Raw genomic sequence first — 19408 nt, forward strand, 5'->3', positions numbered from 1 at the left:
GGGCCTGACAGTTGTTGGCAGTGGAGATTGTCGTGGCAAGCAGAGGTGATGTGAGAAGCCCATACCACCGTGAAAAATGTGAGTTTCAAGTCACAGGGTTCAATTTACTGCCTCTGTTTCATTGACCTACACAAATAGGTATTTCATCACATTCCTGGTACACTTTTTTATTTCTAATTAGGTGGCTGAAACAAGCCTGTCTAAAATACAGACACAACTTAGTTTGCTAGTGTCACGTCCTGACCAGTAAAGGGGTTATTTGTTATTTGAGTTTGGTCAGGACGTGGCAGGGGGTATTTGTTTTATGTGGTTCGGGGTGGTTGTGTATGTAGAGGGGTGTTAGATTTATGTATTCCGGGGTTTTTGGTTATTGTTCTATGTTAGTTTATTTCTATGTTCTGTCTAGTCGTTTGTATATCTATGTTTTGCTAATTGGTGTTGGGGCCTTCAGTTGGAGGCAGCTGTCTATCGTTGCCTCTGATTGAAGGTCCTATAATTAGGAGTATGTTTGTTTTGGGGTTTGTGTGTTGCCTACAAGACTGTTTTGTTGGCCGTTTATCGTTTTTTTGGTGTTTTTTTTTTTTTTTTTATTAATAAAAATGAGCATTCATGTACCCGCTGCGCCTTGGTCCATCTATTACGACGATCGTGACAGCTAGATCTGTTGTGGACTGGGAGAAGCAGGTGACAAGCAATGTCCAACCAACTATAATCAAATTCTGTTGTTGCTGGTGTGCTGCTTCAGATTTCTCCTTCCCGAGAACATTAGAATACAACATTTCCCATTGCCAACAAAACAACATAACCTCACAAAAAAAGCCAGCTATCGCCGGGATGCGCCTGACTCCTCTTTGAACTCTTAATCGCCATGCCTTGCAAGTTAATATGCAGCCTTAAAGTTCCAGCTCTGTGGAGAACAAAAAAAACACTGCATCTCTGATGCCATTAATTAGCTATGCTCCATGCCTCTCAGCTTTTTGAAGGCTGGATAAAGTGTCCTCTCCTTTTGTTTCTGCTCTTCTGTTTTTGTAGGGTTTCATTATTGACTTTTCAATTTTCCCGAAGTATCCACCCCCTCCACTTGCGATAGCACCACTGAGTGTTTCTGTAGCAGGAGCAGCCGCGGTGTGGTACACGCCCAGCTGCACCCCCAAGCCCACTTGCTAAGACACCGGCTGGGGAGCCCTTGGAGCAGGGGCAGCCCGCAGTTCACCATCATCCCAGCGCTCACACCCCAGGGGGCCAAAATCAAAGAGAAAGGCCCTTAAAATCTAACCACGGGTAATGAAGGTGCTCCATTCCTGAAACAATAAGCATATACAGCACTTGAGAGAGTGAGAGAGAGAGTGAGTGAGTGAGTGAGTGAGTGAGTGAGTGAGTGAGTGAGTGAGTGAGTGAGTGAGTGAGTGAGTGAGTGAGAGAGAGAGAGAGAGAGAGAGAGAGAGAGAGAGAGAGAGAGAGAGAGAGAGAGAGAGAGAGAGAGAGAGAGAGAGAGAAAGGAAGAAGAAGAAAGTCAGAGAGAGAGCAAGATGAAGAGCTTGGGCCAAGCTGGATAAGGGTGATTAAGGCTTGAACTTCCATATACTGAGAGATGTAAGAAAGCGAAGTGAAGAAGAGAGTGAATGTGTGAAAGAGAAAAAATTGAGAAAGGGTAAAGGCCCACAGCCAGTGGTGATGGTAGCCGGGGCCACGCATCCTCCAAGCACGTATCAGTGGTGGTGAAAACAACAAGGAGGTCTGAGGGCCACATGCCTCAGGACCCAAAGGAAGCCAAGGAGAGCACAACTAATTTCTGCCCAACAATGGATCATGGATGGGCGCCCACACAGTGGCAGGTGCTTTGAATAGCAGCATGGCCCTTGCAGCAGGGAGCTTCTCCTCTCTCTCTCCCCCCTCTCTCTCTTTCTCTCTCTCTACCAAGGGCCTTGGCGCTTGTTGGCTTGCGTAACCTTTCATTTTCAACAAGGCTTCCTTTTGACTTATAAAGGATGAAAACGATCTCATGGGGGGCCAGAGGAGGAACAGGCAGCGAGGCCTGTGGGGCAAACTCCAGACCAAGTCCTCCGCTCTACTATCTCTCTTTCTCTCTTCCTTGGCCTAGGCCTGGGTCCTTTCCAGTTTTTTTTCATCTCTAGCTTCAGTTTTTTTGTTACACCTCTTGTTTCTTTTTGTGTGTTGGTGTTTTTTTAATAGTTGTGGAGTTTGTTCTCCAGTGGTGCCGGCTGGGCTGTCCTCCGGGCCATGCAGGGGTAAAGGCAGGGGAAGTTCCCCAACCTTAAGAACATTCTTTCCGGGGTCATAAGGTCAGGCTTCACAGATGTCTCATGCAGACAGTCAGTTGTCTAAGGACTGCATCCCAGGGAGTATGCATTCGTTCCAAACAATGCAGCTTTTCCCCCTCACTTACAAAAGATGTTAAATGTGTTTGAGTTTTTTTTTCACTCTGTACTCGTTCTTTTTTTTGTTCCCGAGGTGGGGTTTTTTGTTTTCAAAACATTTTAAGAAAGGACTGGTTATCGCAAGACAGCAATGTTTTGTTCTTTCTTTCATTCTTTTAAACCCTCCTCTCTTCCTTAGCTTCCTCCAATTGTTCTAATGGGGCCTTAGTCATCATTGCCTGATGAAGGATGGAAAGATGCTTTTAAAAAGCTTTTTTTCTTAAAAACATGCGTTGCAAGGGCAGAAAGACAAAAACACGCAACTACTACACAGCAACTGTCAAAGTACATGCACATACACACAAACTCTTGACTAGGCAGGGCAGAAGTCAGACAAACAGCAACCCTAAATAAGGACAAAGACAATATTTGAAGTAGAGCATTGCTGGGTAGCCTCAATCACAACAAAATGGTAGAAATAAATCATTTTGCGAACCAAATGGCTTTCATTAAAGCAAAATCAAGCTACTATATTTCAGGGGGGTGGGGCATGACACTGGAAATAAGGAAAAAAGATGGCAGCATTTACCATGCATGTTCTGCCTCAGAACATGGAAAACTGTGTAATTGGAACAACCTTTAAAAAAAACAGGCGCTGAGCTCCCTATCCTTGTATAGCTTGTTTCTTTTTTATCTCTCTCTCTCTCTTGATAAAGCATTTTTTCCTTACCCCCTCCAAACATCTTCCCTGTATTCGGAAATTGATAACCTTCTAAATGAATTATGGTAGATGCATAATGAATGTTTTCTCACCCTGAGCCCTGAAGCCAGCCAAGATGGGTGCGTCTTGTTTGGCATGTTGATTTGTGTTGTTGCACATTTAGCCCCTCTGTTACTTAAGAGTGCTGCTTGCTCACTGCTTGGGGCATGTAAATAAGGAATTATCCTTGCCGACTAACACTCCATATACCTCCTTGGGGTAATCAGAAATGATTAGACTCTGGCTTCCAATAAACAGAGCTAATGGCACTAAAGCAATGTCATATCTCTCACCTCCCTCAGATTGCTCCCCTGTCCCTTAAAATACAGGAACAGAAAGTGATCAGGTGTCTATGTGTAGTAAGTAGACATTCCGTTCTACCCTACAACAAGCACCCATTTGCTTAAACACTCACTAAACCATGTAGCAGTGGGAATCAGACTAGAAAATGAGCTTATCTCCTATAATGACCTCCAATGATTTGAAGAAACGTAAAAGATGTGCGAGTAAAAATCGGGGAAGAACTCAGATCTTAACTGAATGAATAGTCTCTTTATGGTCCTCCCACTCCCACTCTCCTGGACGCAGGCCGCATAGTTAAAGCTACTACCTGTAGACTGTAGCTGCTCTACTCAGCTCCAAATACTCCAAACCCACCCTAACAAACCCACTCTTACAAACCCACCCAAACAAACCCACTCTTACAAACCCACCCTAACAAACCCACTCTTACAAACCCACCCTAACAAACCCACTCTTACAAACCCACCCTAACAAACCCACTCTTACAAACCCACCCAAACAAACCCACTCTTACAAACCCACCCTAACAAACCCACTCTTACAAACCCACCCAAACAAACCCACTCTTACAAACCCACCCTAACAAACCCACTCTTACAAACCCACCCAAACAAACCCACCCTAACAAACCCACTCTTACAAACCCACCCAAACAAACCCACTCTTACAAACCCACCCAAACAAACCCACTCTTACAAACCCACCCAAACAAACCCACTCTTACAAACCCACCCTTACAAACCCACCCTTACAAACCCACTCTTACAAACCCACTCTTACAAACCCACCTTTACAAACCCACCCTTACAAACCCACCCTTACAAACCCACCCATACAAACCCACCCTAACAAACCCACCCTTACAAACCCACTCTTACAAACCCACCCTTACAAACCCACCCTTACAAACCCACTCTTACAAACCCACTCTTACAAACCCACCTTTACAAACCCACCCTTACAAACCCACCCTTACAAACCCACTCTTACAAACCCACCCTTACAAACCCACTCTTACAAACCCACCCATACAAACCCACCCTTGCAAACCCACTCTTACAAACCCACCCATACAAACCCACCCTTGCAAACCCACTCTTACAAACCCACCCATACAAACCCACCCTTACAAACCCACTCTTAAAGACCTGTGTGTTGTTAATGCAGACAGAGAAGACCTCCAACTTCTTAATCATAGCCTCAATTTTGTCCCACACGTTGAATATAGTTGCGGAGGGTCCCTGTAATCCTAGATTCAGATCATTCAGGTGAGAAAAAACATCACCCAGATAGGCCAGTCGTGTGAGAAACTCGTCATCATGCAAGCGGTCAGACAAATGAAAACTATGTCAGCAAAGAAAACTTTAAGCTCGTCTCTCAATTTAAAAAAAAAGTGTCAATACTTTGCCCCTTAATAACCAGCGCACTTCTGTATGTTGTAAAAACAGTCGCTGCCCATATCATTGAATAGTGCAGAAAATACACGAGAGTTCAGGGGCCTTTCTTTAACAAAGTTAACCATTTTCACTGTAGTATCCAAAACGCCTTTCAAGCTGTCAGGCATTCCCTTGGCAGCAAGAGGCTCTCGGTGGATGCTGCAGTGTACCCAAGTGGTGTCAGGAGCAACTGTTTGCACGCGCGTTACCACTCCACTATGTCTCCCTGTCCAGTGCTTTAAACATATCCTCTCCTGTTGTCCTGGTTTCCGGAGGTTTGCAGAAAAGGATGTCTTCCTTAATTGACCCCCCATAAACGTAACGGGCATATACCAGGAGCTGTGCCAGGCCCTCCACGCCTGTTGGCTCATCCAGCTGTAACACATAGAATTCACTGGCTTGTATGCGAAGCAGTAATTGTTTCAAAACATCTCCTGGCATATCACTGATGCGTCTTGAAACTGTTGTTTGATGAAGACATTGTCTGTGTAGTTTTTTGGGGGGGCCTTTTCCCTCAGCATTGTCCCAGCCATATCTGCGGCAGCAGGAAGAATTAAGTCCTCCACAATAGTATGGGGCTTGCCTGTCCTAGCCACTCAGTAGCTCACCATATAAGACGCTTCTAGCCCCTTATATTAATGGTATCTGTTGCTTTTATATGTCTTACTACTCGAAAGTCGTCTTAATTCTCGCTCCAAAAAAATCCCATGGCCTATTTTTCAAATTGGCATGTTTTGTTTCTAAATGTCTGCACAAGAGTGAAGGTTTCATTGAGTTGTGAGATAGTACTTTTGCACATATAACACACTGTGGCTGAGGAAAGGCACTACTCCCAATATAAGTGAACCCCAAATCAATGTATTTCTCATCATATTTACACCTCTTCGATGGTCCAACGTCCCTGTCTGTCTGTTCGGTGCTTTCCCGGGTAAGGGGTCAGTAGCTCTTCAGCTGCATCAGATTCACAACTGTCAGTGTCCATGCTAGCTGGGCTAACAACACATGTAGAATTACTGATGCTAGCATTGGATGTGCTCGTGGAAGCAGAACAACTTGTGTTGTTGACAGGTGCAGGTGTAGTACTGCTGGTAGTAGCAGTACTACCTGTAGAGCTGGTACGTGTCTCTATGGACGCAGGCCTTACTTTCTTTTAACCATTTATCCATTTTCAAGCAAACGGAATGAGCAGCAGCTACGTTTGGCTACATACGGACCATTAGTGGAATTCCCGCGAGAGAGTAACGGTTAATGTGTTGGATGTTAATTACTTGACTAGGCTACCTGTATTTGACATTGTGTTGTTATTTCGCTGAACACTAGATGGTTTAATTTTATTTTTGGCAGAGAAACGAGGCTACTCAGGCGAGAAGAAAACCTCACCCAAATGTATAGCCCCGTTGGAAAATATAAATAGACTTTTTGAAAATTAAAAAATATATTTTTTGTTTCTTTTAAATGTGAATCACATTTTTATTTGGCGTACCCCCAACGGCATTGCTCAGTTTGGGAATACTTGCACTAGACTATACCACACCACATAGCTAACTAGCTAGCAATACACTTACCTTCAACAATGCTTTATTTTTTATTTATTCATTTATCATTTTTTGGGGACTCTTTGAGGTGGGGTTAAGAGAGTACGGGGGGGGGTAAAGGAGGGATTAGAGAGCCAAGGGAGACAGAAAAATTAAGAAAGTAAAAGAGCAAGGCTCATTGGTCAAACACAAAGAAGGGTGCGAGGGAGGAGACCCTGGGAGTCAGGGTTAAATACCAACTAAGGACACCTTAAACGGGGCTGGCTGAGCAGCTATGCAGGGCACTGGAGTCCCCCCGCAGGTGCGCCTTTGACAGATGTGGCCTCCCTAACCTCTCTCTCAGCTAGAATGGGGACCGGGGTCAGGCCAGCCATAGCCTGGGGCTGCCTACGGCACCTGACTGTCTCTGGAACTCTCTCTCGTTGCTTCACACACAAACACACACACACAACAAATCTGGTGGCGACTAGATCAATTGGATTATCGCCTATTAAGGGTGATTTCCCTAAAACAAGATCCACAATTTCCTGGGAAAGCAGTATCCCTTTAAAGAGGCCAAGCAGCATTGTCATCATTGTAAAAAAAAAAGCAGCATTGTCATCCTTTACTGTCTATCTCTCTCTCTATTACTGTCTATCTCTCTCTCTATTACTGTCTATCTCTCTCTCTATTACTCTCTATCTCTCTCTATTACTGTCTATCTCTCTCTATATTACTATCTCTCTCTATTACGATCTCTCTCTCTCTATTCCTGTCTATCTCTCTCTATTACCATCTCTCTATTACTGTCTATCGCTCTCTCTATTACTATCTCTCTCTCTCTCTCTATTACTGTCTCTCTCTCTCTCTATTACTATCTCTCTTTCTCTATTACTGTCTATCTCTCTCTCTATTACTGTCTATCTCTCTCTCTATTACTGTCTATCTCTCTATATATTACTATCTCTCTCTCTATTATTGTCTACCTCTCTCTCTATTACTATCTCTCTCTCTATTACTGTCTATCTCTCTCTCTATTACTGTCTATCTCTCTCTATATTACTATCTCTCTCTCTCTATTATTGTCTACCTCTCTCTATATTACTATCTCTCTCTCTATTATTGTCTATTTCTCTCTCTCTATTACTATCTCTCTCTCTATTACTGTCTATTTCTCTCTATATTACTATCTCTCTCTCTATTATTGTCTATTTCTCTCTCTCTCTATTACTATCTCTCTCTCTATTACTGTCTGTCTCTATCACTATCTCTCTCTCTATTACTGTCTATCTCTCTCTATTACTGTCTCTCTCTGTCTCTCTATTACTATCTCACTCTCTATTACTATCTCTCTCTCTATTACTGTATATCTCTCTCTCTATCACTGTCTCTCTCTCTCTATTACTGTCTCTCTCTCTCTATTACTGTCTCTCTCTCTCTATTACTGTCTCTCTCTCTCTCTATTACTGTCTCTCTCTCTATTACTATCTCTCTCTCTATTAAAGTCTCTCTCTCTATATATATTACTATCTCTCTCTCTATTACTGTCTCTCTCTCTCTATTACTGTCTCTCTCTATTACTATCTCTCTCTCTATTACTGTCTCTCTCTCTCTATTACTATCTCTCTATTACTGTCTCTCCATTATTTTCTCTCTCTATTACTCTCTCTCTCTCTCTCTCTCTATTACTGTCTCCCTCTCTCTCTATTACTGTCTCTCTATTAATGTCTCTCTCTCTCTATTACTGTCTATCTCTCTCTCTATTACTGTCTCTCTCTCTATATATTACTATCTCTCTCTATTACTGTCTATCTCTATTACTGTCTATCTCTCTCTATATTACTATCTCTCTCTCTATTACTGTCTATCTCTCTCTCTATTACTGTCTATCTCTCTATATATTACTATCTCTCTCTCTGTTACTGTCTATCTCTCTCTATTACTGTCTATCTCTCTATATATTACTATCTCTCTCTCTCTCTATTACTGTCTCTCTCTCTCGATTAGTCTCTCTCTTACTATAATTCTCTATTACTGTCTCTCTCTTTCCTTGCTCTGCATCTTACTTACTCAATATCTCTATTTACATCTTACTCTATTTCTCTCTCTCTCTCTCTTTCTAGCCCATGAGGTGCAACACACAGAACAGGTCACCATGCTTCATATAGTTCAATCATGATTGCTTTCCTGTTTCCCCCCATCATTTCCTCTCTGTTTTTTAATTACACCCAACTCACTTCCAGAGAAGCTGGTCTTCATCTACTCAAAGAGAGGACAGAAAGAAAGAAAGAAAGAAAGAAAGAAAGAAAGAAAGAAAGAAAGAAAGAAAGAAAGAAAGAAAGAAAGAAAGAAAGAAAGAAAGAAAGAAAGAAAGAAAGAAAGAAAGAAAGAAAGAAAGAAAAGCCTTTCCCCCAAGCTTTCCCCTGATGGCGCATAACATACATTCTCTTCAGCTGCTGTCAGAATAATTCTGGTAATTTTTTCCCTATGTCCAGCAAACATTAGTTTGCACATTAGCTTGACCCAGTTAATGTGTCTTTCCCGCTGCAGAGGGAGAAAAGAGAGGGAGAGGATCCAGGCTCGGGTTGATCAGACCCGGGCCGGGCCGAGCTGAACTGGGCTGGTGGCCTGTTCATGATTATGGACCAGAGGGACCTAGCCACAGCCAGAGAGGGAGGGAGGGAGGCAGAGAGAGGGGGGAGGGAGGGACAGCCTGAGGAACATCTGAGAACCAAAGGGAAGGGAAGAGAGGAGTGGAGAGGAGAAGAGGAGAGGAGGAGAGGAGGAGAGGAGGAGAGGAGAGAGGAGTGGAGAGGAGAGTGATTGGGGTGCAGAGTGGAGGGGAAAGCTTGGGGAAGGCAGGAAAGGAGGGAGTGGGTGAAATCCTCTGGTTGAATTACTGGAGATCCTCTGGTAGACTTACTGGAGAGCATTAACTCTTCTTTTCTTTCTATTCTTTTGATGTGTGCTTTTTCTCTCACAGATTCCAGCATGTTAAGAGAGAGAACAGAGAGGGGGGGCTGAGAGAGGAGGGGGGAGCTGATCATTCTGTTTAATCACCATTTGGAAGAGGCCCAGATAGTCTGCAGTGATTGAGTGAGTGAGTGAGTGAGTGAGTGAGTGAGTGAGTGAGTGAGTGAGTGAGTGAGTGAGTGAGTGAGTGAGTGGAGTGAGTGAGTGAGTGAGGAGTGTGGGAGGGAGGGAGGGAGGGAGGGAGGGAGGGAGGGAGGGAGGGAGGGAGGGAGGGAGGGAGGGAGGGAGGGAGGGAGGGAGGGAGGGAGGGAGGGAGGGAGATAGAGACTAAAAGAGAGGGGGATGAGCCTGAGAGCTGAGCCCCTTGAAACAGCTTGGAGCAAAGCAGTGTGTGTGTGTGTGTGTGTGTGTGTGTGTGTGTGTGTGTGTGTGTGTGTGTGTGTGTGTGTGTGTGTGTGTGTGTGTGTGTGTGTGTGTGTGTGTGTGTGTGTGTGTGTGGGTGTGTACACCAACGTGCGTCTGAGAGTGAGGCCCTGTGAATGCCTGTGAATGCCTGTGAATGCTGAATCCAGCAAGAATCTGGTCTCAGTGCGGAGCAGAGGGAGCTGAGGGAGCAGAGGGAGCAGAGGGAGCTGAGGGAGCAGAGGGCTGAAGGAGCAGAGGGAGCAGAGGGCTGAAGGAGCAGAGGGAGCAGAGGGAGCTGAGGGAGCAGAGGGCTGAGGGAGCAGAGGGAGCAGAGGGAGCTGAGGGAGCAGAGGGAGCTGAGGGAGCAGAGGGAGCTGAGGGAGCGGAGGGAGCGGAGGGAGCTGAGGGCTGAGGGAGAAGAGGGAGCAGAGGGAGCTGAGGGAGCAGAGGGAGCAGAGGGAGCTGAGGGAGCTGAGGGAGCAGAGGGCTGAGGGAGCAGAGGGAGAAGAGGGAGCAGAGGGAGCTGAGGGAGCAGAGGGAGCTGAGGGAGCAGAGGGAGCTGAGGGAGCGGAGGGAGCTGAGGGCTGAGGGAGAAGAGGGAGCAGAGGGAGCTGAGGGAGCAGAGGGAGCAGAGGGAGCTGAGGGCTGAGGGAGCAGAGGGAGCAGAGGGAGCAGAGGGCTGAGGGAGAAGAGGGAGCAGAGGGAGCTGAGGGAGCAGAGGGAGCAGAGGGAGCTGAGGGCTGAGGGAGAAGAGGGAGCAGAGGGAGCTGAGGGAGCAGAGGGAGCAGAGGGAGCAGAGGGCTGAGGGCGAAGAGGGAGCAGAGGGAGCTGAGGGAGCTGAGGGAGCAGAGGGAGCAGAGGGCTGAGGGAGCTGAGGGCTGAGGGAGCAGAGGGAGCTGAGGGAGCAGAGGGAGCTGAGGGACCTGAGGGGGCAGGAGAGATCCATGTTAAAACTATGTGCATTAACTATACTGGCCCCATAGATTAAGCACTCTGCATGAATAATTTAGCCACTCTTATGCTAATGGGATCATGAAAGTATCCCCTCTGTTCTGTGTTTTCTTCCCCCTCCAGAGGAACTATTCTCAGCTTTCAACAATAGCCCTGCCCCTTCCGAACAAACCCAGAGACACTGATACTGTTTTCACAACAACGCCACAGACACCTGACTAGCATGGCCTGGACATGTTGTGACACAGCTTTACAGCCCATATGTAGACAACAACCCCTTGGAGAACTCTTCATGTAGTAACGTTAGGCATGTTGGAAAGTCATGCTACGGGTAGGCCAGGCCTGTGTAGGAAAGCTCTGTGTTTATCCATTCTCCTGCTTTGGCTTGGGTGTCAATAAGATCTGTGGGCACAGTGACCGACGGCCCAAATGCCAGTGAAAGCCACAGGCGGAAGGCACACCAGGCACATCACGATAGCTCTTAATTTATTGTTAATGCGATCATTGTTGCCATTTAAGTGGTTTTGTAAGCAATCTACTGAGGGCAGGCTCCTCTTCCTAAACCTTTCATCCTGGCTGCTGCTATCCTCACCCTGGCTGCCCTCACTTCATCCTCTTTTTATCTCTCTCTCACTCTCTCTCTTTCGCTCTGTCCTTCTTGAGCATCTCTCTCTCTCTGCATTGTTTTGAAAGAAGGAGGAAAGTCTAGCCTGCCTGTTTCCACCCTTGCTGCTGTGGTGTTGTGGTGAGGTAGGGGCACTGTGTAAAAGTTATCAGTCCTCTAACAGCTGGGAGTGACGGCCATAAAACAGCAGGGCCCGGTTCTGCTTTACTGTTTATCTGTTGTTTATGGGCCAGTATTCAGCTTTAATTACTAGTCTAAATTAAACTCTAACAGGCACCCAGAGACAGCTGACTAGCACATACACACGGGGCAGGAACAGCAGGCACAAAACTGCAACAAGGCTTCCATCTTGTGTTTTAGCTGAGTCCCTGGCTTCCTTTCTGTTGGGGTTTCCTTTTACTTCCCTTATTTTTGGGGGGACTTCATTTGAGCACACAGTAAAGCTGTACCAGGGCCTTGAAAAAAGAGAAAAAGAAGCCAAAGGTCTGGAAACTGCCAGATTTCTGGGTTTGGCCAGGGAGCCGTGTCCCCACAAGGAATGACCCCCTCTGGTGAGCTCAACCACAATGGCCCTGCCTAGAGGGGCCCCTGCCCAGGGATGGGCGAGCTGCACACACTCCAACACACACTGAAAACACACACACCACACCACCACCAAGGCTACTGTAGCACGCTCCCACCAAGCCCCACCACTCTCTCTTTCCCTCCCTCAATCTCTCTCTCCCTCAACCTCTCTCTTTCCCTCAACCTCTCTCTTTCCCTCAACCTCTCTCTCCCTCAACCTCTATGTTTCTCTCTCTGCATCTCTCAGGGGAGTCTGTGTAGCTGCAGAACATGGAGGATTGTTCAATTGCTGAGAAAATGTACAAAACATTTTCTCTTTTTTTTTGCTGGGGCTTTTGGTAGTAAAACGGGGGAATGGTATGGAGAGGCCTTTTGCTCACCACTCAAGATGTCAACATGGATTTGTTTTTCATGCATATCTAATAATTATGGGAGGGAGGGAGGGAGGGAGGGAGGGAGGGAGGGAGGGAGGGAGGGAGGGAGGGAGGGAGGGAGGGAGGGAGGGAGGGAGGGAGGGTGGGAGGGAGGGAGGGAGGGAACGAGAGCTTCCCTACCTTGAAGTTGTATCAGTAGTGAGGATTTACTGTAGTTGAGTGAGTCTGTGAGTGTATCTGACTGTACAATGTCTGGCATGGACCTGAAGTGGAGTATGCTTCATCCGTTTCCAGCTCAAACACACTTTGGGTGTTTTAAACTGATAATGGCCACCTTCTTCGAAATAAAGTCCCATTTTTAAACAGCCACTGACATCAGGTCTGACTTATTACTACTTCATTGACGTTTCTAGTGTCTCAAGATAAGCTCAGAATAAATCAAAAGAGATGCTAATCAAAAGAGCTGCTCATCAAAAGGGCCACAAGCCGAGCCAACACTGATAGTCTGATAGTGGAGAGCACTGAGCTGCAATCTGTAAGGAAGCCTATTGAAACTTCTCCCATGCACCACTGCTGTTTATCAAGCTAGAACACATGGAGTACTGCTCACAGACAGTAAGTACAGTGCAGAATTTCCCCCGAAGGTGATAATTCCTATTTTCATTTTTGGAAGGGATTTCAGAGTGGAAAAAAAGTGTGTGAGCGAATGAGGTGGAGGATGAGGAGGAAGGGGGGTGGGGTGTTAGCAGGCCTGTGTGCTGTACCCAAACCCTCTCTCCAATGTGTCAAAACCTTAACTGGCAATCTCTACTGACAGCTATGAGCATGCTTCACCTTGCTTTACTGCTTCACAATAATTTATTCCTTACTGGTTAAAATGTTTTCTGGCAGGGGTTCAGAATAATGCTCAGTGCTGAGATACAAGCGAGAGATTATGTTGTTACGAATGTACATTTTCTCGAGGCCTGTATCTACACTCACACACACTCTCTCTCTCTCTCTATCTCAGAAGGGAGGGAAAGGTATGAGAGGTGAATGCTGTACTGTAATTTACCTAACAGGAACTATAAACCGTGAAAGTGATGACTGATTAACATGAGGAGGAAAACAATAGGAGAATTCACACTCGCCAACGCATCCACTCAGCCATTGTCAGAGACCCCTGTGTAGGTTATATAAATCAGGAACATTTCAACACTCACTAGAAAATACAAGACCCAAAAAGGTGGCCTTAAGACTTCTCATTTAAAAGAAATTAAGCGATTTTTTTAAGCCCCACACATCTTTCAACCTGCAGTGGGCTAAATCAGGCACACACAGAGTAATTATTGGTAGTCTTAAACAAATCTACTTTGAAACAAAAGTATACTGTACACCTCACACACATGGTTATGGGCTTAAAAAAAGCAGACACCTGTACCATGTCAGATATAGAGTTGAAATGTATACAGTTTTGAGTTTGTATCCCAATATTACACATTATATACATCACAGAAGACTGAAATATAACAAAAGTGTTTGACATAGAAACACTGGATTTCCGACAATAAAAAAATGTATGAAACTTTATTCATTATGAAATTATGAAAAATATTAATAACATTCCACCCATAAGGCCAAAGAGGGTGCTTTTGGTCATTGACTGCAGGAAAGGGCTACAAGTGTTCGCAGAAAAGGATGATTCAGTTATGTTTTTTTTGTTCGTTCCTTACAGCTCGTCTTTCCTTCTGCCTCCCTGACTCTATCTCTTTCTCTCTCCCTCTATCCCTTTCCCTCATTCTTTCTTTCTTTCGTTCTATCTAATTTTCTTTCGTTCTACAGTACCTCAACCGCCACCCATTTTAACAGAGGCTAACCTGTTAAATATCTGATTAATTAGGTGAGGCACACGTTTGGCTCTTTCTCTGTGGGCTTAAGTGTTCAGACTATGGAGTGTATTTTTGTAACGTGGAAATATGGTTGAGATGAGAAGGCTATCCATGCATGGAGAGGAGTAGAGTGGAGGGGAGAGGAGAGGACAGGGGGCTCTGTCAGAGTGGAAGGGCCAGAGTTGTGAGTCAGGGAGAGCTTCAAGCGTAAACGTAATTGCAAGAATGTGAAAAATGAGGCGGACGGGCTCCCGAGCAGAGCTAAAGGTCAGACCGCGCCTCACACGAAACAACTGGCTGGAGGACGGCCTCATTAGACCATTAAATCAGCTGCCTCCTCTCTCTCGCTCATTTCTCTTCTTTTTTCTCATTCGTACTCTTTTCTTTCTCTCTGTCTTGATTTTCTCTCCTCATTTTTCCTACTCTGTTTTTTCTACTCCTTTCTCTCTACACCTCCTCGTTTTGGCAGCTCTTTTTCTCTCTCCTCTTTCTTTTGTTCTATCCCCCTCCTCCATCTTTTCCTTTTTTTCACTCAGGGGTTTGAGCTGGAGGTAAGTACAGCATTTATCCCCTTTTAGTCTGGGGCCGGGAGGCCCAGGTCTGGTCTGGGGCAGGGAGGCCCAGGTCTGGTCTGGGGCAGGGAGGCCCAGGTCTGGTCTGGGGCAGGGAGGCCCAGGTCTGGTCTGGGGCAGGGAGGCCCAGGTCTGGTCTGGGGCAGGGAGGCCCAGGTCTGGTCTGGGGCAGGGAGGCCCAGGTCTGGTCTGGGGCAGGGAGGCCCAGGTCTGGTCTGGGGCAGGGAGGCCCAGGTCTGGTCTGGGGCAGGGAGGCCCAGGTCTGGTCTGGGGCAGGGAGGCCCAGGTCTGGTCTGGGGCAGGGAGGCCCAGGTCTGGTCTGGGGCAGGAAGGCCCAGGTCTGGTCTGGGTCCTACTTGGCCCAGTGCTCAGCGTCGTACGGTAACTGTCTTGGCCCATATTGATCAGCTGTTACTGGATCCGGTGATGAGAGGAGTCGATAAGTGCTCTGTGGATTACAGGTCACTTGTACATATGCGTGTAAGATAATCAATAGGCAGTGCATTTCTTTCTACTTCCTCCCTCTCTCTATGATTTCTCTCCCTTGTGCAGCCTTCTTTTCTGCATTGCTTAGTCTCTATAACTCCTGTACTGGCTTTGAAGGGATGACCAACAATGAGAAGGTATAGTATTTTCAATAAACCTGAATTTAACAAATCAATATTTTGACAGATGTATAGTAGCTACACTGGTTTCTAAAAAGGAGTTCAATATGTGAACTGAATCTCAGAGCTACTGTTCACCTTGCCAGACACAGGCCACAGTGACTGGCCAGATCCTCGCTAATTCGCGGTGCACCTCGAGAACCTGAGATACTGTCAAGGCCAAGCCCCTTCCGTTCAGCCAGTCAGCTGCCTTTGATGCAACTAGTCCTGACATGGGCCCACCACAAAGGTCTACTCGAGGAGTGTCTCTGTGGTCAGCAATGGTTCAGCAGCACAGCCACTACGACAGACCCACAGACTCAGACAGACTCTATGATTAAACCAGCACAACCACAGAACACACACACACACCATCAATACATTTGATTGCCTATCTGCAAAAGGAAAGTCGTGATTGGACATGACAAGCATCTGGCCTGTTGTAGAGACAGACAGTGTGAGGGAGAAGAGTGTGTGTGTGTGTGTGATGAAATTCCATGCAAACCCCAGACGGAAACAGACACACACACACACGCACACACACACTGCCGCCAGTAAACGGAGATCTGACTGCAACAGAGAGCACAGAAAACAAGGGCAGGACAAGAAAGGAAAGGCTAGTGGCTAAACACCACTGTTGTCTTAGCAAAGACACTATTACGATAACAGAGTTGAATCTCTTATTCATGAATTCAAACAAGTTTGTTAGTTCTGTTTTGGTGCGATGCCTTGTGTTGATGTCTTCGTTTGAATACTTCAACAAATGTGAATACTAGAAAATCAGAACACTGTAACTATCCAAAATGCAGACTCACAGACATGACTTGCATTATAACTATAATATTGTGTACAGGTTGTTCTTTTTAATGCATTTTGACAGGCTGGCTGGCAAGCAGTCCATCCAGACTAGAGCCAGATAAAAGCAGAAGTTGGTCTGAGTGGTAATTAGGCTTGTCGTCCTAGCAACGTTAATGCTAGTGAGAACTGGCACAAATATCCTATTAATCACCTGCTTTTCTTCGAGCCCTGTTCAACTCCACCCCTAAATAGCTACAGTTTACAGAAGTTAATAATGTGTGTGCTCGCACGCAAAAGGGAGAGAAAATGGACACTTCAACACTATTTCTAATGAGGAGTTGAAGTAAGTGTCAATGCCATCCATTTATTCTAGTCCTATAAAGCGGTGGACTGGCAAATCCTTAAAATGTTACATTGCGTGCGTGTATGTGTTTGTGTGGGTGTGTGCATGTGTGTATGCTGGCTCACCTTGCTCGCTGCTGTTGTCACCGCTCTGTGAAGCGTGGCCCCCGCTGGAGGGCCCTGGTGTGCCGGCCGAGTGTGTGGAGGTGGCGTCATCGTGGTCTCTCCAGGAAGCTGGGTTCTGTTTGGAGTTTTACAAAAGAGAGAGAGAGAGGGATCCATCCGTCCGCATTCCCCATCCAAACCGCAAACCAGGAGAGGAGAGCAGGAAGGAGTAGGGGGGGAGAGGGGGAGAGAGAGCGGGAGACCACATGAGTATGTTGGAAACTTCAGAGTGACAGAGTGATCTGTAAGAGTCTACAGTGCATCGAGGATCTCTGTGACTGCTTGCATTCCTTGGGAAAGCAAAGACCTCTACTCATTACCCCTAGCACACAATCAACAACGCTGCTACAATCAAAAGCAGAAAGACAAAAGCCACATGCACTAAACCAGCTAGCACTAATGTCTAAACTCTGCAATCACACAGTTTCATTAATACATAAGAGCACACAACACAGAGAAGACAGTTAATGTGGTGTCTGATTTTGAACGGTGCAGGCAGGGCGCTCGCTGAAGAATTGTCTAAACACATATGGCCGGGCCCCGTGGACTTAGTTTATACCGTAACCAATTGAGACTTCCGTGTCAAGTGAGAAATATCGAGGAAAGAAGTCTAAATACACCACAGGAGCTATTCATCATTAGCACTGTCAGAAATGAAAATAAGATATGACAGTGATTCTCCCTCTAATCTGCCAAACAATGCACACACACACACACACACACACACACACACACACACACACACACACACACACACACACACACACACACACACACACACACACACACACACACACACACACACACACACAGATACACATACATTCAGAGAAAGCTCAGAGCACTCCTACAGAGACAACTGTCTCCAATAGTGACATGGTTTGCACAATAAAAACTTGGAGCTCATAAGTAGAGTTTCTCCTCCCTTTCTCTCCTCCTTTTTTTCCTCCCTCCCTCTCTCTCTCCTCCCTCCCTCCCTCCCTCTCCTCCATCTCTCTTATTCCATTCTCTTCTTCCTCTCTCTCCTCCCTTTCTCTCCTCTCTCTCTCTCCTTGTTCTTTCTCTCCTCCCGTTTTCTCTTTCTCCTCCTTCTCTCTCTCCTGGTCATTCCCAGGTCCCTGCTGGTCCGGACCGGGGAACTGGCGTCCTACAGCACAGTACAGGAAAGGCTTTATCAGTGCCACACGAAGGCAGGCTACAAGTGGAATTTCCTCTGCCATTCACACCACAGAGGGACAGACTGACCACGTCACCCCTATACACACAGTACAGATAGACACATGAGTCACACACATACACATACATTTACATTCACTCAGACATCGCACACATACACCATAACATACACACACACATACAAACAAAGTCTAGTCTATCCCAACTTAACTTGTCACCTTTTAAAACAATGAAAAAATGTTGGCCGACATTGGCCCAACGTTGTCTGGGGCCCTGGAGAAGCAGCCCCTTGAAAGGAGCCCAAGCCAAACAAACACAAGCATGCACCAAGGCTTCCCACAAACCTTAGTCCACTTCTCCCAGCTCATTTTTTTTTTGTCTCAAACACACAAACACACATACATATATTAAAAGCAGGAGGGAAAGTACAGGCCACAGAATAATTTCAAAAGAGACTGTTTTTACCAATCACCTTAAGCTCAGTAGCGATCCTGCTGAACGTTTGCCTGCTAGTGAGGCTGCCCCAGTTTGAGTGAGCTGTTCTGGGGGAGGACAGACAGGAGATTGCCTGGAGAGGAGTTCACGAGGAGAGGCTATGAGGCAGCAACACAGAGCGGTTAGCTGACTGGCTGGCTGGTCCTTATGTGCTGCCGCTGCTGCTCTGGCTCTGGCTGTGCCTACGAGCAGCTCAGCGGCCCTCCTTTCATCTGGTAAGTTTTTGGGGAGGAAGGCTGTGTTCTCAAACAGCTCGGAGCGGAGTGGCAAACAGCAGGCAGACACAGGCCCTTCAGCCCCAGCACTCCACTACAACCCCTCTCAGCGTCAGCTGTTCTCCGGATGGCAATCATATAAAGAGCTGGGAGAATTACCCAGAAGAGGAGAGGAGGTGGGGGGGAATAAGGCAGGCCGAACAATAGCCCCCGCATGGGTTTTAGCCCTTCTGAATGAGGGAGTGGAAAAGAGGTGGGCTTCGATGCGGTCAAGAGCCTTCCTTTACAATTATCTGTATATTTTTTACATAGAGGGTAACAACACTAACGTGAGCCATCTTATTACACTTCTATTAAGCCAATGTCATTAAAAAAGGAAGGGCAGGCAAAGGGAGGGAGGCAGGCTGAGACAGAGGGAGAGAGACTGAGAGAGAGAGAGACAGAGAGACTGAGAGAGAGAAAGGAATAGCGACTGAGACAGATAAATAGTGTCTCCGTTCTAGGAGGCCATGAAGTCCAAACCCCAGCCACCAGAAATGCAGCCGATTAATTTATAAAGAGGCTGAAAATGTGTCTCGGCGGGACGCAGCCTCAAGAGCCCAGGCAGCACATGATGTATTTAGCCAGAGCCAGGCTCCACAGACTCCAAATGGGCTCTTGTTGCTCTAAGGGAAGAAAATGACTGGGTTCCACTTCCTGATCACTGAAACACCCATTGCCGGCCAGACTGACCTAGAAGGCTACTCTACAGTATGCTAACTAACTCACTGACTCTCTGACTTTCTCTCTCTATCTCTCGCTCTCCATAACACTACAGCCAGTCAGGACAGCCTCTGATCTGATGGCCAGC

At 46.4% G+C, this 19408-nt stretch overlaps 1 protein-coding gene across 4 annotated transcripts in view; it reads right to left on the reverse strand.

Annotated features, from left to right (window-relative positions):
• Positions 1-19408, reverse strand: part of LOC106611108 (homeobox protein Meis2) — a 120399-nt gene that overhangs the window by 86602 nt on the left and 14389 nt on the right. For all 4 annotated transcript variants that reach the window (XM_045723555.1, XM_045723554.1, XM_045723557.1 and 1 more), the window contains exon 7: positions 16634-16748. In XM_045723555.1, the coding sequence (XP_045579511.1) occupies positions 16634-16748 (115 nt within the window). The remainder of the gene's footprint in view (positions 1-16633; positions 16749-19408) is intronic.

This window comes from Salmo salar, chromosome ssa09 (assembly GCF_905237065.1).
Source record: "Salmo salar chromosome ssa09, Ssal_v3.1, whole genome shotgun sequence".
Taxonomy (NCBI): domain Eukaryota; kingdom Metazoa; phylum Chordata; class Actinopteri; order Salmoniformes; family Salmonidae; genus Salmo; species Salmo salar.